Here is a 27,952-nt window from a genome sequence, read left to right on the forward strand (position 1 = left end):
CTATCGCTAGGTTTTACTTGTTTGGATTTGTCCCACTAAAATTAAGAAGCCCATCTTTCCGTTCGCTCGGTGAATCGTGTTCATGTTCATCTGCTTCGGCCTTTGTCACTCTGAGCTAAACTCTACTTCAGTATTTGCTCTCCCCTGGCCCTAGACAGGTGAACCTTGCAAACTCACAGTCACAGACACTTTGCTCTGCTTCCTTATAACCAGTGTTCCATCATCTCGCTCCTTTCTTTTAATTGTCTCTTGTTTCATTCTCATTTCTAGGGTTTCTTAATTTATTTTTTAATTTGTCTCTTGACCCCTTAGTTCAAGTTCATATTTGATTTTTTCCCCTTTGTGTTTTTCATGTTCCAATTCCAGTTTCTACTTTTTTCTTTTTCCTTTTGATGAATTTATCGTCTGCTGCAGATTCTTAACAACTTTTAGGGTTTTGGACAAGGTCGTTTAACGGCCTTGTTTTATTCGAAGATCATAGAATGGAGTTCGACGAGTATGATTATTTAGAAAAAACAGTTGAGAATCCGGAAGGGCCAAAGGACAAGGAAATAGTGAATGGTGACGACCGGGCGGTTAAATCAGGAGAAAAAGATCGGAGCCGAAGCTCTAAGCATCGGAGCGACGATAACAATGATGATCTGGATAGCCGTTCGAAGCGGGCAAGATCCGGAGACGACACCCGTGATCGCGACAGGCACAGAGACAGAGGTTCCTCACGTCACCGTTCGTCTCCTGACCACCGCTCTAGGGATGGGGAGCGGAGCGAGAAGGAACGACATAGAAACAGCAGGGAAGACAGGGATAGGGAGGAGAGGAGTGGCAAGGAAAGAGACCGGGACCGAGACCGAGACCGAGACCGCGATAGGGTAAGAGAGCGTGATCGTGAAAGCGAACGAGATAGGGAGAAAGAACGTGAACGATCACGTAGGAGCAGGAGCCACTCGGAAAGGCACCGCATTGACCGTGATAGGGATGCAGAGCGCGAGAGAGACAGAGAGTTCAGGGAAAGAGAAAAGGAGAGGGAGTCGAGAGAAAGGGATCGAGATAGCAGGTACTCTTTTGGTCCCTTCATACTGGTGAGGATATTCTCGAATGTAACTGCTGAATTATGCACGTTGTGTAATATTATGGCATTTGTTTGTCCATTAAATGTTCAAATGGAGGCATTTGGAAGCTTCTAGCAAATTGTTCTCGATCTTGAAAGTTTCTTAGCGTAGCTCACACTATCTGTACATGAGAAGTTGGTGGGTTTGATCATGTATGATGCATTTTTAGTGTCCAATACTGTGTATTTGAGGAATTCATGCATATATTGATGCTTGAGAATGGTCTAAAAGTATCTTGAGATGGTGCACTTGTAGCCTTGAGCAGAGCTTTTGATCCAAGGACAATAATATTAATATCAATGTCTTGGGGGAAGCTTACAACTTCTTTAAGCCATAATGTGGGTGAGGCTTAAACTTCACAAGCCCTCATTTGATTTTAGCATTAAAATAAATAAACTTGAGAAGAGTTGAGAATTAAAAGACAAGAGCTACATAAAGGGCATATATGTGCATGTGCATTTTACATGCCTCAATTAAGATTTCCTTCTTCCTTCGTTTACATACTTGAAAATAATGATGCTACCACCAATTTCTAATGATCTGTAACAGAATCTAGATATATATTTTTTTTCTTCTAGGAAACGGCTACAAATAAGAAGTTGGATTTTTTAGGGGGGGTGGTGGTGGTGGTGGTGGGGATATTAAAACCTAAATTACAGATCAGCAACTGCAAACTCTCAACCCTTCCTAGACAAACATTCAGTATGAAGTACAACATTACAAGTGTTTAAACATTAAAAAGACCCAAGTTTATGACTATAGTGAATTATATATTTAGGTATCAATCTAGACAAATAATCTTTCAAGACCACTTTCTTGTGAGGCACACTCAAGATCTAGGGATGAGCTTGTAAAGGTGAGCCTTGAGACATTTTGCTTGGAGCTTTTTATGCATTAAAGTTGAGTTTCATGGCATTTTCCTTGAATAGAAATAAATTTAGGAGCACTTTGAGATGTAAGATATGAACTTTAGTGATAAGTTCTTTAGTGCATAAAGTGTTTTTTGTTAAAGGTGTGATATTTTGCTCTTAGTGGCATTGTGTCCTCCTTTAGATGTTATGATTTGCCTCTCTTTCCTTTTGTCCATACTATTTTAATGTGTATTAATACGAATGAAAAAGTGCCAATTTAAAGCACCAATGCAAGGATGGAATGGTAGATAAAAATCGCACCAATCTTCTCCCCATTCTATATCAATGTTTTTTTTTTTTTTTTTTTTTTCAAAGGGTGGCAGATGATTACTTTCTTCCTCTTCAGCCAGATCTTATACATCCCCACTTTGGTCTCCCTTGATCCATGATGTGGTTAAGCCAAATTTTGATGGATGCAGCTTGGGAAATCCAGGCTGGTCAGGAATTGGGGGAATTATCAGAAATTGTCTTGGTGTCACAATGGTCACATCTTCTGGACCTATAGGCTAATGAGATTTTATAAGAGTGGATAATTGGTAGAAGTGGATTTGAATGTGGTGGTGGGTTGGCTTGAAAACGGCACTATAGGGTATTGGAAATATAGACATGTTATGAGGGGATTAATATCTTTGGCAAGGGGGTTAAGTGCAACGTTTAATTGCATTTGAAGATCAGCTAACAGTATGATTGATGGTTTGACAAGGCAAGAGGTAAATAGAAATCATTTGTTTTTGGGACCTTTAAAAATATCATTTGTTTTGGGGGACAACCCCCAGGGGAGTGTCTGTAAATAAAATGATAGCATGATACAATGGAATGGTTAGCACATGCTAGCCTATGTTAAGGTTTTCTTGGCACATTATGTTTGTTTGCGCATCATTCTTTTTTCATAATCAACAATAATTAATGGTTAGCACATGCTAGCCTATGTTAAGGTTTTCTTGGCACATTATGTTTATTTACGCATCATTCTTTTTTCATAATCAACAATAATTCTGATTGTTACCAATCAGAAAAGAACGATAACCGAACATGCAACACAATGAATATCAACACTTTCACTCTATAATCTCTTGCCTGTGCATAAAACAAGGGTTCTGTCATAGAGTTGCAAAAGAAGTGGGGAGATACAAGATGGAAAAAGAACTTTGCTAGTTTTCCATCTCCATACCCACCACTATTTCTACCACCTTGGAGGTGCTGTTGCAGTATTAGAGATCTGAGGGAGGAGGACATTAAAAGAGGACCTTTTAAAAAGGAAAAAGAAGAAAATGCCAAAAATAAGGGGGCAACATAAGAACTAGCTTGCATTCCTTGTAATGTAGCAAGCCCATATATCCTTTGATACTTAGGTGGTAGATAACTATCTCAATGATTGTGTTTTATCATTTTCCTGTGCAAAAGAATCATGTGATTGGTTAAATAAAGAGGGAGAAGAGGTGGAAAACCTTGCTAGCTTGTTGGGTTGTGAGGTAGGGGATTGGTCGCTACTGTATTTGGGTTTCCGTTTGGGGGGAACCCAAACTCTGAAAGCTTCTAGTACCCAATTTTGGAAAGATTCTCAAAGAGGCTTGTAGGGTGGAAGAGAAATTACATTTCTTTAGGAGGAAGAATAAACTTAGTAAAGTCAACCTTGACTAACCTACTAGTTTATTTCTTATCCACTTTAAAATCCCTACAAGAGTGGAAAATCAATTGGAGAAAATAATGAGAGATTTCCTATGGGAGTCGAAGGACACAAAGAAGGATCATTTGGTGAAATGGGAGGTGGTGTCTAGAAGTAGGGACAGTGGGGGCCTTTGTATAGGAAATCTTAGACTTAGAAACCTGGTTTTTTTGGGGAAATGGTTATGGAGATTGCCTTTAGAATATGATAAACTCATAAAGTAATTTTGAGTATCCATGGCATGGAAGATAATGGTTAGGATGCTACTCTTGACCCTAGGGCATTGCGGTCGTCTTCTTGGAAAACAAACCATAGTATATTGGTATATTGCCTTCCTTTTGTACATCAGGTATGATGCTTGTGCAAGTACTAAAGTGCTCTTTTGGGAAGACGTTTGGTTTAGGGATACCTCCCTTAAAGATAGATTTCCAGTTATTTATTCTCTCTCCCAAAATAAAGGGTGAGTAATATCCTTTATCTATGGGAATGATAATTCTTGGGATTTGGGTTTGAGGAGAGGGTTAAGGCCTTAAGGGAATTTGAAATGGGGATGGTGGATGACCTTATATCTCTTCTCAGTTTCGTGTTTCTAGATCATGCTTATTTGGACAGTAGGATTTGCCAGTTTGGTTAGTGTCCCCTTCTTGTTCCTTTACTTTGTTCCTCCTTCACTGCTCTTCTTTAGTCTTCTAATTTGGCATGTCCCTTTCCAATGAAGGAAGTCTGGCATAACCCTTTACCCCCCCAAATAAGGGTTTTCTGTTGGGAGGTAATGCTCCAAAAAATTAACACTTTAGACAAGCTTCAAAGAAGAAGGTCAAATTGCTGCTTGTCACCTCATGTTTGTAGCTTATGCTTAAGTTTTGGTGAGACAATTACACACCTACTATTGTCTTGTCCTTTTGCTTCTTTTGTTTGGAATTGGTTATCAAACTCTCTTTGGTTGTAGGTGGACTCCTCCCCCGGATGTGGCAAGCTTTTTTGACCCAAGTTTTTTAGACTATCGAAGAATAGGGGAAGAGTGATGTGGGGAACCACAAGAGCAGCTATCCTTTGGTCAATTTGGGAAGAAAGAAATGATACAAATTTTCAAGGGATTGGAAGATCTAAGGAGCAAGTATTGCTTGCATAACTATTAAGGTCATACATTGGTTGAAACCGACTTAGCTATTTAAAGACTACTTAGTTGAGGACATCTCTAGAGGATGGTTTGTAGTGGAAAATTCTACAAGTACAAAGAATGTGATCCAGGAGCAATGGATTCCTTCAATGGAACAAAGAGTGAAGTCCAATTTTGACGGAATCTCCTTGGGTAACCTAGGTCTAGGTCCTAGGTGCACAGGCCCAAGTCCTAGGCGCCTCAGCCCAGGCGTGTGCCTTTTTAAAATTCAGCATTTTTTGCTTTTTTTGAGCCTAACGGCTGGGCCAGGGGCTTCGCTCCCCCGGCCATGCCCCTCGAGGCAAGCCCGAACAAATCCATGTTAGGGTCTTAAATTCTTATTTCTCACATAAAAATAATGATTTTATAACTTCAATTGTCTTTTAAGAAGATATTTCATTGGAATGAATGAATGAACAACATTAGCCAATAAAATATCTTCTTAAAAGGCAATTAGAGTTATAAAATCATTATTTTTTTATGTGAGAAATAAGAATTTAAGACCCTAACATGGGCTTGTTTGGGCTTGCTTCAAGGGGTGTGGTACAAAGGCGACTCATAGAATCAAGAATGCAATATACATTAGCTACTTGAAGTATTGCAATTGAGGAAAAAGAGATTGTGGGTTTTACATGCTTGAAAATGCTTTTATTTTTAAATTTTCATTTGAATACGCTTTACATGTTATGTTTATGTATTTTAATTTTTGATAATAGGTTTTTTAAAACATTTATTTTAAAATTAAAATTTATATTTTTCTATTAATATTATGTTTAATATTTTTTGAATTTTCTGACTTTTTTTTTAACTTTTTAGCATTTTTTTTTTGCATATTTGCGTCTTGCTTCAGAAAGGCATGCGCCTCACCTTGCGCCTCAGGCGCAAATTGGCCCTTGCGCTTTTTTTGCGCCTTGTGCTTTTAAAACACTGGGCACTATTCAAAGTCTTGAGACTAGCTAAGCAATGGGGACTTTACAATCTTGAGTTTGAAGGAGACTCTAAACTGCTAATAGGCTGGCTGCAAATAAAGAGTTTGAGAGTTTGGACATACAGACAGCAAATGAGGGAAATTTCTTGCTTAGCAAAGGAAGCTGGGGCAACCTTCAATGGACCAAGAGGTTAGCTAATGGTTTAGCTGACACCTTGGCAAAGCAAGGGACCCTTAGAAACAATTTAATTTGGGCTATGTTGTAATGTTTTAGAAAACTTTGGGTCAACACTTGTTGCAGGTGGTTGACAGGTGTACTCTTTAAACTTCTGTATTAATGAAAGTTAACTGTTTCCAATAAAAAAGAATCATGTGGTTGGTTGGTTAAATGACTGACATCATTGGAGGAAGCTATTATGTTTTCATAATTTCCTGCATGATATGTGCGTTACTTTTTTCATATATATATATTTTGATAAGTATTACTTTTTTCATATTACCCTCGCTATTTTCTCTCTTTCCAAATAGTCCACTGGAAAGCAAAAGTTGTTAAATTCAAAAGCAAAATTTTGTTTTTCACTTAATATTATTTATTTGACCTTTTTTGGCACCTTGGTTTGATAATTCATAACAAGGGAGGGATAGAGGAGGATGTGGCCCATATAATTAGAGCAAGATGGGCAAAATTGGAGGGGGTGCATCTGGAGTCCTATGTGATAGGCAAATACCACTTCAATTAAAAAGGAAATTTGTATAAAGCAGTCGTATGCCCAGCAATACTGTATGGAACTGAGTGTTGGGCAATCAGGGAACAACATGTCCAACAAATGACTGGAAAAAATGTGTGTGCTGAGATGGATGAGTGGAAAAACTATGAAGTAGGGCCAGAAGTTCAGTCACGTGCATAGAAGATCATCTTACAGCACTCTTAAGAATATAGTTATCTGTTACAAGTTGAAGAGGTGGGAAATGATTTAAGTGTTCACAATTTATAATGAATATGACATTAAACAGAAAAGAATGGGAAAACTGGATTCATGTAGTTGAGTCTATATAGTTAGGATAAGGCTTAGATGATGACTTACTTGTTTTGAGAAAACCAAGTACTACCTCATTACAATAATTTGACTTATTTTCATTAATTAAAAATGATCAATGGAAATGGTATGTTTTTTTCTTTTTTTTTTTTATTTCATGAAGGAATATCCATCGATGTATTGACCACATTCATTACTATGTTTGAAAAGTAAATTAAAAAAACAAATAGCAAATACAAAACTTATATAATCTAGCACTTTGCTTATGCCCATGGGAAAAGGCAATCATAAGTGTCCATTAAAACCAAAGAAGATTATGGTGATACATACAGTAAAATGCTAGTAACAAGATGACAACTCTCTTCTGCCCTAAAAGAATGCTCCCACACTGCAAACAACCCCTAAACAGATATCAAACCTACAATTACAATTTTCTCATACTTTACCTTTCTAAAAAAATGCTATGATCAATGTCACAGGTCTCTCAAGTTGTTGCTGCCCAATGTAATTGAAACAAGAGAATCCAAATTACTAGATGCTTTTCTGTCCTTGAAATTTTTTTCATTCTTCTCTTATCTATACCTTTTCTTTTTGGATTCTTTAATGTCCAAATTCTGGTATATATTTAGTAAATTTCTGTTCATGGTCTATTTTCCATCCAAGTTGATACAGACACCATATGAGATGAACCAAGTATCACTAGCACTTCTTTTGCCTCCTCCTGGCTGGAGGCCCTTTAAAATCTATCAGTTTTCTTGTTAAAAATCTTTTCACTTGAAATCTTTTTTTTTTTTTTTTTTTTTTTAAATCTCAACGAAATTATTATTTTTTTCTTGCACTTATTCTGGCAAAAGTGATGCTCAAGTTTCATATTGTTACTTGTGCTGTTTATCAGTGCTGGAAATTTTGAATATTGAAAAGTAGATTGTGAAATTCGCAGATATGCTAGAGCAATCTTCAGATGGTCTTTCTGGAAACTGAGCCAGGCTCAGGAATTCAGGTCATGGGTCTTAAAATTTCTTTTTTCCTTAACTTATCACAGTTTAGAAGCTTGTGTTGCAAGATTGGAGTCTTAAGCATTTCGAGGTTTTTGACAAGGAGTCGGTGATGTATGTTATGATTTGGTTATCATCCAGCTCAGAACACAACAGCTTAATTATATTTATTCTGTTGCAGAAATGCGGGTGAGGGAGTAAAGGGCTCTGCTTTACAGAAATACTGCGTCCTCTGATGGTTGTGTGGAAAATTGGTGTTCAATTGGCTGCCAGATCTTTGATAAAACTTGTGCTCGATAAAATATTATAAATGACTATTACTTCTATTGATAATTGTTCACAAAGATATAGGATTTTGGGCTGCCTGTAGCTCAACTAAGGTCCTTTGGCAGCTGTCAAATTTCATTATTTGTAGGTTCTGTGCCATACGCAAGTCAAGATTTTCAGCATGCAACTGATAGGCGAGTTGTTTTCTGAAGTCCTTACTTATTTGGGGGCATTTTTAGGTTCTTGCTATGCTAGGTTCCTTGGCAATTCCATTTGCCTTTCATTTTCTCCACTATATCCATTTTACATATTTTTCTCTTGACTCTGTTTTATTCCTTTGTTCTCACACTTTTTATCTCTAAAAATTTTGCTGCATACAAAATGGCTAGTAGCTTCTTACATGTGCTTGCTTGGTTTCTCCTTGGTGTGTTTCCTTCTTTTAACTATATCTTGACTATTAAACATTTTGGTCTAGTAGAACCAGTCAAATACATGTTTATATCCATGGTGATCAAAATGATGATGTGATTGTGCTATGCTCATTAGTCAACATATAGTTAGACCATAACAATATAGTTTCCGTCTCTCTCTGTTTTCCTGGAATATCTCTTGTTTTACTGCAACACAGCTCATGCTCCAAACTGATGGCAGATGTGATAAACTAGAGTTTTTTGCTCAGTATTGTAGTTGGCATAATCTGGTGTTAATAACTGTCATATGTTTGCTGTTTTCAGACTTCTTAGTCAAACAGGGAAAAGGTGGGAAATAACTGTTACTTCTTCATTGATTTATTCTAGATTTTACACTTACAGTAGTTAGATACCAGAATCTTGATATTTCAGTTACTGATATTAATTAATGTTCATGTTCAGGTTAGTTGTTTATATATTCTGCAAGTCAGAAACTATTCATTTACATTTGTTACATAGGTCATGTCACCATAAGTTGTGATGTGCTGTCAGAGAAAGAAACATGCCGCTGTTACAGGAATTTTCGTTTTGAAAATATTCTGTATCTTGTCATATGGAATGCTTTGTTTATTTGGAGGTTGCTTTATGGATGACCTTATCATCTTGCTTTAGTTTTTGTGAAAATGATGTACTTTTTAGATGATAAATATACAGAGCAGTGATTCATCATGTCTGGTTGATATTTGAGATTTCTATGTTGCAGGCGATATAAAGAGAAAAAGGAGGAAGTGGCAGAGCCAGAGGCTGATCCTGAACGAGATCAAAGGACTGTATTTGCTTATCAGGTCACAAAATTTCCTTTTATGGTGTCATTTTCAATATTTTATTCACCAAATCCCCCCCCCCCCCCAAGGCATGAATTGTTGCTAATTGCTATTTTCAGTGATTTGAGCAGATTTGTTTGAAGGCAGATGAAAGGGATGTATATGAATTCTTTTCAAGGGCCGGCAAGGTCTATCTCTCTCTCATACACAAAAATTCTTATCTGGCCATATTTATTACCTTTTTTTCTGTTTTTCTTGCACCCTATTCTTTTGAGTTTTGAGTGCATTTTGTTGTTGCATTATGCTATATTTGAATGTCTTCTATTGGGTTACTTATCAATCCCCACCCCCATGAAAAAGGAATATTCTCTTGAACATGTTTGCCTTTTCAAGAAAGTGGCCCAGGACAATCAGGTCCACACATAAAAGGAGTTTCTGATAAAAAGAACCACAGAAAGCATAGAACCAGGCAATTTAAATGCTAGGTTTATTTGGCAATTCTAGGACTATTCGATAAACACTAACCAGCAGACTGGATGAGACCTACCAACTGTAGGGAAGCTCTGGTTCTAAAAACATGCAAAAAGTTGTAAATCTTTAATGGGGAATGGATCAGTAAATGAATGAATAAAATGCCCAGTTTGACTGTCAATAGAGGGATAAATGCAATACACTATTTAATGTACATATCATGCATGTTTATTTATTGCAATTTTCTACACATTCCCTAGACTATTTTTTTATTGGTAACTATAAAGACAATTTTATTAATAATCAGGGATAAAGTACAACACTGTCCCTAGACTATTTCCAATCAACCTATAAAATGCCTATGGCCAAGGGGTCAAACCATTACCAATATTGGTCCCTCGTATCCAGCATCTTGAAAGAGGTGGCCTTGATACAGGTCTTGCTTTGGCTTTTTCTTGCATGAAGTGGCTGCTCTCAGACTTGAACCTGCATTATCACAGTTAGTCCTGTAAGTGGAGTGAGTTTGAAGCAAATCAAGCAAGATTCGAATTTGACTAGAGATATGGTGATTTGATGTCTGATGGGTATTTAAAAATTATAACTGAATTTGAATTTATTTATATAATCGAACATTGACAAATTGATACTAAAATCACTCTTTCCTGTTCTAATAGAATTAGAAAAATGAAGGACTAAAACTGGATGTACCAAATCCTTCACTTTACTTTGGTTTCCCATATTATTTTGCATGTTGCTTCTATTATGAAAGTTGTGTATTATTAAGATCGAGATGCAATATTTCATTATTTTTACTTCTCATTGTGTTATTTCGTGTCTTCCATGAAGCATTCTTTTATTGGTTCTTTTTGTGCTTTTTTTTTTTTGCATTTAGTGAGTTTAATGGTGCACTTAAAACGTGACAGGCAATCATATAGGCTGCCTTTCATGGTGCCAATGATTAAACTATAAAGTTATCTTGTCAGGAGATTGTCTTTTGTAAGTTGAACATTTTGTATATGTTATCATAGTTGTCCATCTATTATCTTGTTAACAACACTATGTTTACCGTTTTCAGGTGCGGGATGTGCGTCTCATAATGGATCGCAATTCAAGGCGTTCAAAGGGAGTTGGGTAATTTTTTCTTCTCCATTGTTATGTGATATTTTTGAAAATTTCATTTAAAAGAATTGTTAATTGTGGGCCTTATTAATTTAATTTTGATCACACAGTTATAAGTTTATAAGAATGACATATGAACCTGGAATGCTTTGTGGGATTCCATGTCATAGAAAATCTGCAAATGAATGTTTTTTTTTTTAATTTATGGCTTGGTTTATATTAATAATAACTTAGTATGTATACATATATTCTAGGTAAGCTGAACCTTTTCTTCAGACAAATATGGGTTGATGTAGCTCATTGTTAGAAATGAATTTTATGTAACAGTGAGGTTGGCATTTGGTTCACTCATCTGTATTTTTTTCCTTTCTTTTTAAGGCTTGATTGCATGTAGAACAAAGGAAACGAGTTATTACAAAAAAAACCTTGTTTCTTGATTAGAATATTTCATAAAGTTCATGATAGAAAGTTTTCAGTGCCTGTGGTTGGGTTTGATTTGTTGACTCGTTGAAGTGTTGATGCCAAATTTCATCATCATCATCATCCATGCTTTATCTTTTTTTTTGATGAATGATAATAAATTTATTAATTCAAAAGCAGATTTAGAGTGAGTTCATACAACATCCCAAGGAGAGGTGCGAGCTACAGCCCCTCCTTGAATCTTACAAGTAAACTAGGAAAGAAAAGCAAGAATCACAACTGAGCCCAAAACAATTCTTCCCTATTTACACCTTGCTTAGCTAACACATCTGACAAAGTATTTGCTGATCTCCCTACCCACTGTACAGTGACCAACATATTCCTTGTCAACCAACTAAATTTCTTCATTTCATTCTTGTAATGCCACATGGCCTCTTCAGGATTTTTCAACCAACCCACCACCACTTTGGAATCCCCCTCGATTGTTAGGTGTTGTACCCCTAGCTGGTTTGCAAATTGCACCCCTTGTACAACAGCTAAAAGTTCTTTCCTGATGGAGTCCCCAATTCCCAAGGGACCTGAGTAGAGCAACAAAATCTCTCCCTTCTCATTTCTCGAAGCACCCCCCATTCCGGATAATCCTGGATTACCCATGCTACTTCCATCAAAATTCAACTTCAGTGAGCCTTCGGATGGAGGAGACCAGCTTGTAATTGATTTGTCCTTTAGGGATGAACACCTCACTACTGCTGACCAATTTCTCCAAAGGTCATTAAAGGAGAATTGATTGAAGATTTATAAGGTCTTCAGCCAAGGTATTGCCCTATTTAACACAGTCTTTCAATTTCTGACTGCTCCTTTCTTTTTCTTGAAAAATTCTAACATTCCTTTCTTCCCAAAGAGTCCAAATCAAGGCAGCACAAGCACATCTCCACATAATTCTCCCTATTTTTGTAGGCCAATAAAAGGTAGAATTGTTGAAGAGCATGTGAACTTCTTCTGGTAGACTCCAACTACTCCCAAACAACGAAAGTAGCCAAGCCCAAAGGTCTGCAGAAAAGGGACAAGATATTAATAGGTGGTAACAATCCTCACCGTGAGCTCTACAGAGGATACACCAATTAGGAGAAATACAGAGGAAAGGTCTTCTCTTTTGTAGGTTATCTAGAGTGTTTACTTTCCCATGGAATACTTCCCAACAAAACGCCATAATTTTTTGGGGAACTGGCCTGCACCAAATTTCTTTTGACGGAAAGGGTTGGTGAGTAGAAAGTTGAGAGATAGACTTGAAGAAAGAAGCACAAGTGAAGCTTCCATTGGGTCTAGGAGTCCATACCCTCTTATCTGGCTTGGAGGGATCCAAACAAACCTGATTAAGACAACCAAGCAAGACAGACAGAGATTCAATTTCATCATCCCTAAGTCCTCTACGAAACCCAAAATCTCAAGTAGGATCTAAGGGTGCTTTCAAAGGTGAGACAAATTTCGAGACCACCTCTTTTTTGTACAAGGAAACAGAAAATAGCGAAGGGAACAGATCTTTTAAAGGTGTGTCTCCTATCCAAATATCCTCCCAAAAATGAACAGTGTTGCCAGAACAAACTTCATACCTGATAAAATTGAGAAATTGAGGAAGGGTGTTGTGAATGGCCCTCCAAGGTGCTGCTAGGTTAGCTTGCCTTGATACATCAGCATCCCATCCATTCTCTGACCTCCCATGAATGCTTCCCACCACCTCATGCCACAATCTCTCTCTTTCCAATGGTCATCGCCACAATCATTTCCCTAACAGAGCTTGATTTTTTCTAGTTACCCTCTCAAGTCCCAAACCCCCCTCTTCTTTACTTCTGCACATAATTTCTAACCAAGTGATCCTTTTTTTCTTGTCCCGACTCCCATAAGAAATCTCTCATCAACTTCTCTAGTTTCCTAGCTTCCCTAACTGGTATCCTAAAAACAGACAAAAAATAGGTAGGTAAGTTAGCCAAGGTAGCTCTTATTAGGGTAATTCTCCCTCTTAAAGAGACTTAATTCCTCTTCCATGAGGCTAATCTCTTCTCAAACTTTTCTATCACTGGGGTCCAAAATCTACTCTCCCTAGGATTTGCCCCCAAAGGAAGCCCTAAGTATGACATAGGCCAAGCAGAGGTGGAACACTCAAGACACTCCGCAATAGCCTCGACCTCCCCTACCACCAAATTTATACCCGCTATGCAACTCTTTTCCAAATTTATTCTCAAATTAGAAATACTTTCAAATCCTTTGATTAGCTCCTTTAGGTTTGCTAACTTTTCGCTAAAAGCTCATTCACAAAAGATCATTAGGTCATCTGCAAACTGAAGGTGGGTGATGGGGACTTGGTGTCTCCCTATTCTCCAACCCCTAATGGCATCTTAGCTGTCAGCCTTAGTAATGATCCTACTAATTACATCAGCTACTGAGGTAAAAAGGAAGGGTGAGAGTGGATCCCCTTGCCTGACACCCCTGCAAGCTGGAAAAAAGTCCCTCACCACACCATTTACCAGAATAGGGTAGTGATAAGTACTGATACACCCAAAAATCCAACTACACCACTTGTCCCCAAATCCACAGTTTCGCATAACCTCTAATAGAAACTCCCAGTCCACCAAATCATAGGCCTTTTCAAGATCCAATTTACAAATGAAACCTCTCTTCCTAGACCTTTTCGTTTCCTCCACACACTCATTCGCAATTAAGATCTGATCTGTTATTTGTCACCCTTGAATGGAAGCCCCCTGGGTTTCACTAATGATAGAAGGGAGGATTGTTTTAATCCTCAACGAGAGCACTTTAGCCAAAATTTTATAGATGCTTGTCACCAAACTAATAGGCTTATAATCTTTTGGATGGTTGTCATCATTCTTCTTAGGTATCAAGGCCAAAAAGGTTGCATTAGTTATAGGGCTTATAATGTGATTGTCTGCAAATTCCTTAAATTCTTCAACTAAATCCTCTTTCGACACCTCCCAACAGTCTTGATAAAAACCCATTGTAAAGCCATTTGGACCTGGAGCCTTGGATCTATCCTTTAGAAAGACAACTTTCTTAATCTCTTCTTCCTCTAAACCCCTTTCCAGCCACCTTGCCACTCCATCATCAATTCTTGGCCATTCCACCCCTTTCACGACTGCTCTCTCACTCAAAGGTCTTCTATAAATTGATTTGAAGTGGTCCACAAATTTTCTGGCTATGTCATCCTGGTTGGTAATCACCTCCTCTCCTATCTTTTGCTTGGTCACAAGATTCTTTCTTCGTCTCCCAGTTTCCAAATCATGGAAAAATCTAGTGTTCCAATCGCCTTCCTTAATCCACTTGTGTCTAGATTTTTGTCTCCAACTGATTTCTTCCCTCAGTAACACTTCTTCCAAATCCTTTTTCAATTGTCTCCTTAACACTCTGTCCTCCTCAGTCAACCCATTTTGAGATTCCTTTACATCTAAGTTTTCTATTCGAGAGATTAGGCACAATTTTTGCTCCTCAATTCTACCAAAATGATCTCTATTCCACTCTTTTATTTTGGCTCTCAACCTTTTTAAATTCTTATGAAACTTGATCCCCTTCCATCTTACCCCCCTCTCCTCTTCACCCCACCATTCCTTCACTTTTTTCACAGAATCTGGATGGGTAAGCCACATATTTTCGAATCTAAAAGGTTTGGGTCTTGTAGGAAAAAACTCGGTACCTATCTGGATAGGACAGTGATCGGAGTGACCCTGGGTAACGCTCTAGCAACCAAGTTTTCCAAACTATTCTCCCAGGCAAGGTTAAATAAGAACCTGTCCAACTTCGAACACAAAGGGGTTTCCTGAAGGTTGGACCAAGTGTAACTGGCTTGCAGCAGAGGCGTTTCCTTCAATACGCATTCTTCAATAAAACCATTAAATTTCCTCATGCTTGTTGTAATTACCTGTTGGGGATTACTGGTTTCATCAGAGAATCTAATGACATTAAAATCCCCGCCTAGGCACCAAGGGCCATTACCATAGCCCCTTGATTGCATATAGTTCCTCCCCCATCTCATTCCTCTCTATAGGAATTAGGGCCACACCCATCCTCTACATCCTTACACTTAATGGAAACTGAGAATCTGCCTATCAATTCTTCCACTACTTCCACCACATCCTCCCTCCACAGTGTTACGATCCCCCCCGAGGCTCCCCAAGAAGGAGACGAGCTCCAACCTAAACCTCTAGGCCTCCAAAAACTCCTCACCCATCTCCCATCTAATTTTATCATTTTGGATTCTTGTAACAACACAATACGGGTTTTCCCCTTCGGAGTAGGTCTTCGATCACCCTTCTCTTTCTTGCACTCCCTAACCCTCTTACATTCCAGCTAATAATTTTCATCGAGACAAAATAGCAAAAACACCCATGAAAAGGCCATAATCTCCTCATTTTAGGCCCTTCCTCCTATCCCCTCTACCACTAAATCCTGAATCTCCCTCAATGTCTGAGATTAGCCTTTCCACTTCAGATCTTTTTTTCTTCTTTGTTCCTCTCCCCCCCCCCCTTCCTAATACAACAATCATCCTCTTTCTTTTCTCCACCCTTTCCAGCCAATGTTTGAGGAAGAATTTTACCCTGCTCACACTTATTTTGGCTACAACATCTCTCTGAGAATTCTTCCTTTTTTTAGTTCCTCCATCATTGTACAGATCAACTCCCAAATTCTGTTCGCCTCCCCCTTACTACTTCCTTCCATCACCCTCTCTCTTGCATCAGAACCTCCTGGATGGGAAGCTGGCATATCTGTTACAGGCATCGCACACAAGTCAGTACTTAAAAAAGAATTGACACCCATACCTGGTAGGACGGGGGTAGGACTAGAATCACTGGAATTTAGTTGCTAACAGGCGACAAATGGTTGTAAGGCCTAAAAAAGAATTGACACCCATTAGCTGGCATCATCCATGCTTTATCCCAACTATATGTTGTCACTTGTCAGCTACATTAATCCTGTTTCGCCAATCCGCTCTATTTAAAATCATTTTGGTCTTCCCCCAACTCTTCTAGCCCCTTCCACTTGTAACAAATCACTTCTTCTAACTGGACCTGTTGGTGGTCTTCTATGCACGTGATCAAACCATCTTAGCCTACACTCTCAGTCTCTCTCTCTCTCTCTCTCACACACATTTTATTACTTATTGGAGCTACTCCTAGGTTTCTATGGATGGCTTCATTCCTGATCGTATGCTTTCTAGTTTTTCCACTCATCCATATTAGCATTCACATTTCTGCCACTCATTTTCTGGACATGTTGTTTCTTGGCTGCCCAACACCCTGCTCTAGACAGCTAGCACTACAACTGTTTTATAGAATTTTCCTTTCAATTTACGTGATATTCTCCTATCATACAATAGTCCAGAGGTGCCCCACCATTTGTCCCTTGTTATGAATTATTGAACCAAGGTACTGGAAATGGTCACATTGAGTTATTTCTTGCTTTCCATAAGTGTATGCTGGTTTACACTACTATTATTACTAAATTTACATGTCATATACTTTGTTGATGCCAAATTTCTTTTTTTTTGTTATTTTTGAAAAGTAACTGTGCAGCTTTATTGATTAATGAAAATAATAGTAAATATGTACAAGAGTAACTCCCAAAACATTTGTTCCCCATTCACCCTTTGCATGGCCAAGCTGTTTGCTGATTTGTAAACTCATTTGGATATACCCACCTCTCCCATTCATTGCTTGGCTTCGCTCATGAGTTACTGCCACAGAACTCAGCCAATTTTCTTTAACCAACTCGCCACTACCTTTTTACCAAATTTGCTGGTTTCAGGATTTAGCTATATTTAAATACATTTTGCCATAAGTGAAAAAATGTAAATTTTATGTGTTGTGCCTGAGTAGTGATCCTTTATACCAAGGTTCTAAATATCAATACAGACCGGTATGCTGGTTGGGTTGTATCGGCCTGTATAGAGCTGCGGTTTTTTTTTTTTTAAACTTGTTCAAGGGGTCGGTTTAAAACCCATCTACACCCTGAACCAGCTCAGATCCCAAAACTCCCACTTTAAGGGCGTATCGGGGGTTGCTGATACGTGCTATGTATCGACAGATACACCCTAATACATTTTGATACTTTGAACCTTGCTTTATGCATTTACTGTTCACTTCTCTCTCACATGGCGTGTCTCTTGGATATTGTTTATAAAACTTGGTTATAACTAATAGTTGAGCCCTCCCATCCATCATTAGTCAAGCCCAAGGGGCCTTCATTCAAGGACATCAGATAATTGATCAGATTTTGATTGCAAATGAGTGCGTGGAGGAAATGAAGAGATCTAGGAAAAGAGGTTTTGTTTGCAAGCTCTGGACCTAGAGAAAGCCTTTGATTCGGTGGATTGGCAGTTTCTGTTAAAGGTGATTAGGAATTGTGGGTTTAGGGAAAGGTGGTGCAGTTGGATGATGGGTTGTGTCAGTAATTGTCATTTTTCCATCCTAGTAAACGGAGTGGTTAGGGTCTTCTTTCCAGCCTGTAGGGGCATTAGGCAAGGGGTTCCTCTTTCACCTTTTCTCTTTACCTTGGTAGCTGATGCTTTTAGTTGAATTATCACTAGGGCTGATAGGAAAGGGGTCATAAGGGATTGGAGAATAGGCAGAAACCAAGTTCCAGTTACCCATCTTCAGTTTGAAGATGATTTAATGATATTTTTTTATGGAGGCTTTAGTGAGAAGGTGGGAAACTTAAAGGAGTTGATTAAGACCTTCAAAGAAATTTCCAACTTGAAAATCAACTTAGAAAAGAGCTGCATGGCGGGGATTAATTTGGAGAATGAGGAGATTGAGGCTAATGCACATTGCCTTGAATGCTCTACTTCCTCTTGGCCTATGTCCTACTTTGGGCTTCCATTAGGGGCAAATCCTAGGGAGCGTAGGTTTTGGACTCCAGTCATAGAGAAGTTTGAGAAGAGGTTAGCGGTGTGGAAGAAAAACTACATCTCGTTGGGTGGAAGGATAACATTGATAAGAGCTACTCTTACAAACCTACCTACTTATTACCGCTCGGTCTTTAGGATACCGCCTAGGGAAGCGAAGAAATTAGAAAAATTGATGAGAGACTTCCTTTGTGAGCCAGGAGAGGTTGTGGGTAGAAGCAAAGTGGGAGGGGGATTAGGTTTAGGAAATTTGATTAACAGGAATTTGGCTTTTCTAGGGAAGTGGTTATGGAGATGGCCTTTGGAGGAAGAGAGGCTTTGGCATGAAGTGGTGAAGAGTATTCATGGATGCTCAGAGAATGGATGAGATGTTGGTGCATCAAGAAGGTCTAACATGGCAACTCCTTGGAAGGCAATCCACAAAATTCTCCCAAAGTTTCCTAATTGTGTCAGGTATGATAATTGTTCCGGGACTTCTGTTCGTTTTTTGGAAGACACTTAGGTTGGGGATCTCCCTCTTAAAGATCTTTTTGCTTCCTTGTTTTCTGTTTCTTGGTTTAAAAATGAGGCAATTTCAAAGTTCCTTCCTTCTCCGTTAAATCCGTCGGCCTTGTCTTGGGATTGGGGTTTTCATCGAGGGTTAAGGGATGAGGAAGCTGTTTGCTTGGCTAATTTGCTTTGCCTCCTTGAAAAAGTGTGGTTGGATCCTTCTTTGCCAGACAAGAGGATTTGGGCCCCTCACCCCAAAGGGTTATTTTCCTGTGGTTCCTTGTTTAAGTCACTTTGTATTACCTCCCCTCAACGGGCTTTCCCTTCCAAAGAAGTCTGGTGTAGGCCGGTCCCCCCTAAGGTAATGACTTTCTTGGGAAGTGTGCCATGGGAAAGGCAACACCATGGATAACCTACAAAAGAGAAGACCCTTTATTTGTATCTCTCCTAACTAGTGTACCCTTTGCAGATCTCATGGTGAGGACTGGTATCATTTATTTCTATCCTGTGATGTCACTGCAGAGCTTTGGCATGGCTTTTCTCTCTATTTCGGTGTAGGTGGGAGATGCCAACAGATTTAAGTTTGCTGTTCAATTCATCTACCTTCTCATGGCCCCATAAAAGAGGAAGAAGAATGGAGGTGTGCAAGAGCAACATTGATCTGGACAGTGTGGGAAGAAAGGAATTCAAGATTATTCCAAGAGAAGGGAAGAAGCAGCCAAGCATTGAAGGATTGCATTTTAAACATGGCAATACATTGGTTAAAATCTATGAAACTATTTCATTCCTTCTCTTTTAATGACCTATGGAGGAACTGGACAGCAGTAGCAAGCTGCTCTTCCATAAAGGACAGGGTTTCTACAATCTGGGGCCCCCCCTCCACAAGGTTTTCTGAAACTGAAATTTGATGGGAGCAGCCAGGGCAACCCAAGGCCCCCTGGGCTAGGAGGAGTTTTAAGAAATGAGGCTGGAGAGGTTATCCTTCTCTACTCTGGCCCGTTGGGAGTAGGGAATTCTGTTAGGGCAGAATTGTTAGCCGCCATACAAGGAGGCCTTCTTGCAAAAGAATTGGTGTGGAGAAGATGCTGATTGAGGAGGGTCTAAGATAGTAGTGGGGTGGTTAAATAATTCATAGGTTGCATGGATTTACAAGAATGAGCTAAAGAAGTATAAATGGCTGACAAGAAACATGTCTGTTACAGTACAGTGGGTGGGAAGATCGGCGAACGCTCTCGCTGATACTTTTGGCAAAATAAGGGACAAATAGGGAAACATTGTTTTGGGCTTAATTGCAATCTTGGATTAGCACTCATGTACTCCTTGTTATAGTTTTATAGTTTTGTTTTTCTGGTTTCCAGTGTTGGAGAGGTGGCATGCCAGCATCTCGTGCCTCTCCAAGGGACTGTATCTTTCTCTTGATCTTAATGAAATGTGATATTATTTATCAAAAAAAAAAAAACTAATAGTTGAGCCCTACTTGAGTAAAATTTGTTTCTTGTACATTTGTGCATAGAAATGGATATTATAGACTTTCTGCAATATCTGCTTTTTCATATTTAGATGAGCTTTTGATGTTTAATTTTGGATTACATGTTGCATATAGGTACTTGATCTTTGACTGGCCTTTTTTCAGGTATATTGAATTTTATGATGCAATGTCTGTCCCTATGGCAATAGCACTCTCGGGTCAACCACTTCTTGGTCAACCAGTGATGGTTAAGCCATCAGAGGCTGAGAAGAATCTGGTCCAGTCAAATACAACTGTAGTTGGAGGAGTGGGTGGTCTTATTGGACCCTATTCAGGAGGAGCTAGAAGGTTGTATGTTGGCAATCTGCATTTCAATATCACAGAAGACCAACTTCGTCAGGTAATAAGATCTGGAATGGTACTTTCTAGATTTCAGATTCATAGTGCTTGATGATCAAGCTCAGATAATTTTGTCTTTCTTGCTTTTTCCTTGGTGGAAGAATGTCTTTTATTTGTTGAGCATGATACCATGGCTATTGTTTACCTTCACCACTATTTTAACTTCAGGAATGCATGTTAATTTGGTGTGTCAAAGTTCCAAAACATGCTAGCACAACTTAATTTGACCAATATATGCAAGGCACATGATACAAGATAGAATACCTTGTTGGCAAGGTGCCAACCAGCTGGTTGGTAAGGTCTACTGCTGGTTGCAGCGGAGACTTGGGATTGAATCCCAACTGCACCTGGGTTGGGGGGGGGGTTATGGGTTGGGGGATGGGCTACCCCCTGTTGTGTAGCCCTTCAAAAGAAATAAAAAAAGGTAGAATACCTTGTTGATGACTTGCATTTTCCCATGTATATAAAACCCACCTTTTGCCAGTGGAGAGAATTCTCTATGCATACCGCATGTCATTTCCTAATGATTTGCAGATTGGATCTATTACTGAATTTCTTTTTATTGATGGATTTCCTAGTGCAATCAAACTAATTTTGTATTGAGCTAGACTGCTATAGGAGAATAAGATACAGGTTCTGTAGACTCCGAAAAGATGGAGGGGCCTTCTTAGCTCTATGAATGACAGTGACACTAAGTTGGTGTTCTCGGAACCTAGCAGAACTAAGAGTTTAGTTTGGATGTCAAGGATGTCATCTCTTTGAGAGGACAGCTAAACCCCCATGAATTCAAATACCCATTTTAATCCACTGGATAACTCATTTTCTAATGCCAGTAGACACCTAGTGCCTTTATCAAGATCTAGCCGGTTGGTGGCTAAAAGGTGATTGCTTAGAAACTAAAAAGGGCTAAAGGAACTAGTCAATGGGGTAACTACTCAAAATATTGATGTATGTATCTTCATTTATTTATTAATCACCATATGTATCTTCATTTATGTAGAGATACAATAACAGGAGACCAAATCTGGAATGACCTGGCCTTCCTTTCTTCCTGTTACCCCCCCTCTTCTCAAAAAAATGAAAGAAAGAAAAGAAAAGAAAAGAAAGAAAGAGATGATTTTCAGCTGGCTAACTGTCTGAGTCAATGATTCAACCCTTGATGTCATACCAGCTATCTGGGGTGGGCTGGATAGTGGATACGGTCCTAGCCTTTGGCATTATATTGATGTCACCAATATAAGAATTTCAAAAATAAAATAATACAAAAATGGTAACCCATGGAATGAGTCAGATGGGTCAATGGTGCCACTGTCTGGGTTGGGTTGTTGACTGATTTGTGTTTTGTAACTTAGCAGGCTAGAGGTTAACCTGAACTGGGATTGTGACTAGGTTACCAGTCTGACTGGCCGTGTGGATTTTAGATCATCTCTAGATTGTTGCTCTAATATAACCGTCACATAACTATTGTCCTTTTGGCTCTCAAGTGGGCTACAATAAATATGGTATATATTTAAAATCTAATGCAGAAATGTATTTGAGAGTTCCTGACAATATTATTTGGACTGGAAATATGTTACATTTCTGAAATAATCTCTATCACTTGCTTTATGCATGAAATAAAATTTAAGAGCTGTTAATATGATTTATCTTTATTGTTTAATATTTAACTGTATGTGGATATAATACGCAGCATTTTTATGACATTTAGAGATGCATGGACTTTATATAGAGTTTCAGTTGGAATGCAAGGCCTTGTTTTAGGCTGCTCTTTCAGTTGTTACATTTCTTAAATAACTTGCTTTGTGCATAAAATAAATTTAGGAGCTTGTAATATGATTTAATATTTAGCTTTCACCTCCTATGTATCTCATATGAACTACCTTGCAATGTTTCTGAATGGAGGAGCCAAAATGGCTTGGTATCACTTGGAATACCTTTAACCGTATGTGGATATATTACACAGCATTTTTATAACATTTAGAGATGCTTGGGCTTGTTTATAGTCTTCTCTTTCAGTGAGAGGACTATAAACAAAAGCCCCCATGTGGAGGGAATGTTCAGTATAAGCTTTACTCATCATATACAAAAAATGAAGCTCTTGAAAAGGGGGTAGAAGACCAATTATTTGGTTCCATTGATCACAAACATGGGGGGAAATAGGCTTCAGACCTCTTTCTTTATGGACACCCACTTGAACAAAAGTCTTTCTGCCCTATCATCCATCACTCATCACCGCTTCCAACCGAGTAGCATACCCCTGAAAATGCAATTGTTCCTTCCTCCAAATCACCCAGCAGATGACTATCAGGGATGCTAGCCAAAGCAGTCTCCCACTCCTAGTGAAACCATCTCCAGCCTATGCAGAGAACAGAGTGCCAATATCACTTGGAGGAGCCCAAGCCTTGCTAAAAGTCTTAATAAAATACGATCACACAGCTATGTAAAAGGGGAAATGAAGTAATAGATGGCTGACCATGATTGACCAAAAGCATGCCTCTGGCCATCAGGTTTGTATTTTGTTCAGAATGGCAGCCCATATGATGAAGCTCACCTTGGATGGGACTCCAGCTTTCCAATCCACTTCCAAGGGCTACAGAGACATGGATTTACCATGAAAACCCCATCCTTGTGCCCTTGTCCATCAACTCCTATCAATCCCACCAGGATTTGGAGAAGTGGAATTGATTCGCTGTAGTAATGAGCTTAACTCCTCAGCTTTTCATTCCTGAATACTACTTCTAAGACTTGGGGTCCATACCACCTGATTTTCCAGCATATTGTAACTGCTTTGTACCCCAACATCTTTGTCACCTGACAACTGATAAATGTGGGGCAAGGAAGTTGCCAAGGATGAAGAACCACACCATACGTTTATCATCCCAGAAACAGATCTTTTCCCCATTTCTGACTTTAAATGAACACCATGAAGAAAAGGAAGCCAGGTTCTTCATGATACATTTCCAGCAGGATTGGGATACTGGGCTTGTCATCTGACCAGTGTTCTCAAAGTGCAAGGCACAAAAAAGGCGCAGGGGTCAATTTGCGCCTGAGGTGCAAGGCGCAAGGCGAGGTGCGCGCCTTTTTAAAGCAACGCGCAATATTATAAAAAAATGCTAAAAAATAATAAAAAATGTCGGAAAATTCAAAAAAAATAAAAAAACCAATATTGAAGAGGCCTCAAAACCACCAATTCCACTCGCCCAGTAAACAGTACCCATAACATTGAAGAGGCCTCAAAACCAATACTGCCCTTCGGTCATTGGTCATGAAAAAGTACATTGAGATTTCTTGTGTTGAAGTGGGGTAACCATGGCCTGGTAGATGACTTGATATTGGTGAACTTGATTGCCAATTTTCTTTTTCATATTTATATTTTCATCTTTTGGTGGAATGTGATAAATTGGGCATGGATTGCCTATATCATTGCTATTGCTGTTGAATCTCGATTTCCTTAGCTCCTTTTGACTACAATAGGAATGTGCAGTTTGTATACATTTTTTTCTTGATAAGTTTCAAATTTATTAACTAGAACGAAAATGTCTCTAATTTCATATGATGGAGCATTTGTTTATGTAGCAAACCCGGTTTCCCTTTTTAACTAAAAGGGTGCTTTGCGTTTCTTCCACAAACATTGCCCCACTTCCCAAAGATGGGTATCACTGTCATTTACCTGGGTAATATATCATTGACTTGCACTATCTCTCAACAGGATTAAAAAACAGTTTGGATGTTTTTTGTTGACCTCATCTCACTTATATGGACCTTTCCATTGATATGATAATTATGCAATAGCAGAAACTGAAGAATTACTAAGGATTTTTCAGATGCTTTAATCCTGCTTATTCTAAATATATGTGCGGATGAATTTGCTGAATGTTCATGTGTATTTCCAGGTTTTTGAACCATTTGGTGCTGTGGAGTTGGTGCAGTTGCCCCTTGATCCGGAAACTGGGCAATGCAAAGGTTTTGGCTTTGTCCAAGTGAGTCTGACAGTCATAAAGAGTAATTCGTACCGTTGAAAATTATATTCTAATGTTTTTTAACTGTGTTGTTTCAGTTTGCACGTCTTGAAGATGCTAGAGCTGCTCAGAGTTTAAATGGACAATTAGACATTGCTGGCCGTATAATCAAGGTAACCTGCTATATTTTTCATCTATTCCTATTTGGCTGTGGTTGAAACAGATGGAAGCAACAGTATATTCTGCTAGTTATCCCACCAAGAGAAGGGAAATTTTTCATTACTTGTCAAAAATTTCATTACATTATATGTCATAAAGTGATTCCATGCCCTGGTTATCCTCATTTCAGAAATTCCTTAGCTGGTCCAGCCTTAGCTAATGCATCATCCAGGTTATTTGCACTTCTAGGGATCCACTTGAAAGAGGTATTCAAATTTCAACCTAGCAGATGAGCCTGAGGGTGGGCCTTGGTGCAATGGTTGGGTTTCCATTGTGACCTGGGTGACCAGGCTTCAAATATTGGAAACATCATCTTTGTGTGTGCAGGGGTAAGGCTGCAAACATCTGTCCCTCTCCAGTCCCTGCATTGGTTGAGCCTCATGCACTGGGCTGCCTAGATGTGCCTGTCTCACTAAAGGTGTAAATGTCCAGGGTATATCCTCTCTATCCTCCATCCAGGATATGATTGTCTGGCAGCCCCCTTCTGTTATCAATCTTGGTCCATCCCTTCATTACAGTCAACTTCATCCCTTATATTAAAGCCCAGCTCAGCTTCTAGGGATCTGTTTATTCTATTGGCCCTGAAAAGCTCATAGGAATGCTACTACTACTTCAGTCCTTTATTTCACCTCCAATTACTGAAGCTTCCGGATTTCACAATACCCATCAAAGTTTAGCTTCAGGGTTCTTTTTGCCGGTGCTTCCCATTATTCCCTTCTAATGGGCCAGTCAAAGATACTGTTTTTAAATTCATCGCTAATCATCACCCAATGTGCAATACTAAATTCATCACTAAATCACCCCATGGTTCCCACAAAAACGTAGCTCTTGTACCCTTTCCTGTGGATCTTCTCCCTTTTTGTACGACGGACTGCAAACCTATTCTGAAACATTCCATGGCAATATCTGGAGCTGACCACACACCTACGAGGCTTGAGCAAAATAATTCCACACCTGAGTAGCATAATGACAACTTAAGAGAAGATGGTTAATATTTTCTCCACTCCTCAAGCATAGAATACATACTTAAGGGGAAGACACCAATTTTTTCTTTTTCTTTGAAGCCTCTTTTAGGTGTTAATGATTTGATTTACTGCTTCCTAACATCAAAACTTCACTTTTGGTGGGATTGGACCTTGACAAACAGCTTTAAAAGGGGAGGGGTTTATGGGAGTTTGGCAACACAAAGATAAGGAAGAAACAGAGAACAGGCCATTAGGGTTATGCACCTATAGACCACTTGTAAAATACAAGGTTATCTTTGTCAACGGATCTTCTGAATAGGTTCAGTGAAATGTGTGAGAAGAGTCATCTACTGCATAAGCCTCACTAAAATTGTTATTTGTAAATTTATAATTGACATATCTTGTTTTTTATTTGTTTGTTTGTTTGTAGGTATCTGCTGTTTCTGATCAAGTTGGGATGCAAGATGTTGGGGGAAATGCTGGTGATTTTGACGATGACGATGGCGGAGGCTTGGTATGCAATATTGCCCTTATTTTGTAGCCATTTCCTTGCAGAGTTCACATCTGTGCCCCACAGAGGGTGGCGCCCCACAGCACATCTCAGCATTGCACTGGGGACATCTCCCGTACTTGTCATTGGGAGATGTTCTCAATACATGGTTGAGATGTGCTGTGGGTGCAGATGTGAATTCTTTTTTTTGATGAATAGATGTGAATTCTTCTTTGCACTGTTAAATACTTTTCAATGGCTAGTGTCTAGTGTCTAGTGTCTAGTGTCTACTGCATCTGTTGTCTTGATTCCATGCCAGCTAGCATAAGATATTTTTCTGGGTTTGCAGTCTCTGAATGCTCGCTCCAGGGCTCTTCTAATGCAAAAGCTGGATCGGAGTGGCACAGCATCAAGGTTGCTTCTACTGGGTTTTCGTATTTAAATGTATTTGTTTATTATAGCTTCATTTAACCTCTGCTTCATTTGTCCGCAGCATTGCTGGTTCAATTAGCACACCTGTTGTGAATGGCGCTAGCCTTACTCTACCAGGAACATCAGTTCTTGGTGCTGCACCTGTGGTTGCTCCCCTTGTTTCTCCCCTTGGACAGGCATCTGTGCCCACATTTTCTGGATTGGCAGGTGCATCCCTTCCAGTTCCAGCTGTAACTGCGCCTGCAATAGATACTTTGGGCGCACCGAGTGAATGCCTGTTACTGAAAAATATGTTTGACCCAAAAGTTGAGGTTGGTTCCCATGTAGTTTTCTTTGCTCACTGGGCTTGTCTCTGTTACTATGCATGCTAAAATAGTTTGCTGTGCTGCAGACAGAACCAGATTTTGATTTGGATATCAAAGAGGATGTCCAAGATGAATGTTCAAAGTTCGGAACTGTAAAGCATATCTATGTGGACAAGTAAGTAGTTTTGCATCATAAACTCTTAATCCAACGGAATTGAAATGTTTCTTGGTTATTTTGATTAAACCCAATATATGGACCATCCTTTTGATGCCTGAATGTTTGTTTCTACATTTATATTTTATATGATCTGATCATTCTGCTTGTGGTTCAATAACAGGAATAGTGCTGGCTATGTATATTTACGCTTTGAAAATGCTCAATCTGCTATGAATGCACAACGGTCACTCCATGGGAGGTGGTTTGCAGGAAAGATGATAACAGCAACGTTTATGGTCATTCTCTCTAGCTCATTGTTCTCTTTTTCGAAGTTGTATTTACTAAAGAGTTATGTTGATTATGCATTTGATTGTGTTTTTTTTTTTTCCTTTTTACATTTATACAGCTGCCCCAAAACTACGAGGCCAAATTCCCAGACAGTAGATAGATTTGCTTCATGATGTATCAAGTGGAAGTTTTACAAATAAAAGCATTCAACTCCTATGGATTAAATTTGTTGCTTCTTCAGTGTCAACTAAGGGTGGCTTGAAGTTATTTTATGTAACAATGGGAATGATCTTGGTCTCATATCTGTGGCTTGGTTTATAGCCCATTTTTGGAGGGTTCTGTGTTTTCTTTAGATCAACGGGAAGGATACGAGTATAGGAGAGCATACACTACAGAGAAATTGGTTACATATTTGTACTTAATTGTTAATACTAAATGTGTTTGACTAGTCTTCATTTATTGCACTTTTATTGAGGCTTGCCTATTGGTTTTTAAAATGCATATCGAGCAGTGTGAGATGCAGAAAACCTCCATCATCAGGTAATTCTAACTTCG

At 38.9% G+C, this 27,952-nt stretch overlaps 1 protein-coding gene across 1 annotated transcript; it reads left to right on the top strand.

Moving 5' to 3' along the window:
* Window positions 1-16: 16 nt before the first annotated feature.
* Window positions 17-27,867, top strand: LOC104603657 (uncharacterized). The gene is made up of 14 exons (XM_010267736.3): window positions 17-158; window positions 415-1,054; window positions 9,246-9,327; window positions 9,438-9,494; window positions 10,853-10,908; window positions 20,349-20,583; window positions 24,476-24,562; window positions 24,640-24,714; window positions 26,156-26,239; window positions 26,565-26,629; window positions 26,709-26,958; window positions 27,039-27,127; window positions 27,291-27,405; window positions 27,516-27,867. The coding sequence occupies exons 2-14, from the start codon at window positions 483-485 to the stop codon at window positions 27,555-27,557; spliced, it is 1,809 nt and encodes a 602-aa protein (XP_010266038.1). The 5' UTR covers window positions 17-158; window positions 415-482; the 3' UTR covers window positions 27,558-27,867.
* The last annotated feature ends 85 nt before the right edge of the window (window positions 27,868-27,952 follow it).

The sequence above is a fragment of the Nelumbo nucifera genome, chromosome 5 (genome assembly GCF_055504915.1).
Source record: "Nelumbo nucifera cultivar China Antique chromosome 5, China Antique-T2T, whole genome shotgun sequence".
Lineage (NCBI taxonomy): Eukaryota > Viridiplantae > Streptophyta > Magnoliopsida > Proteales > Nelumbonaceae > Nelumbo > Nelumbo nucifera.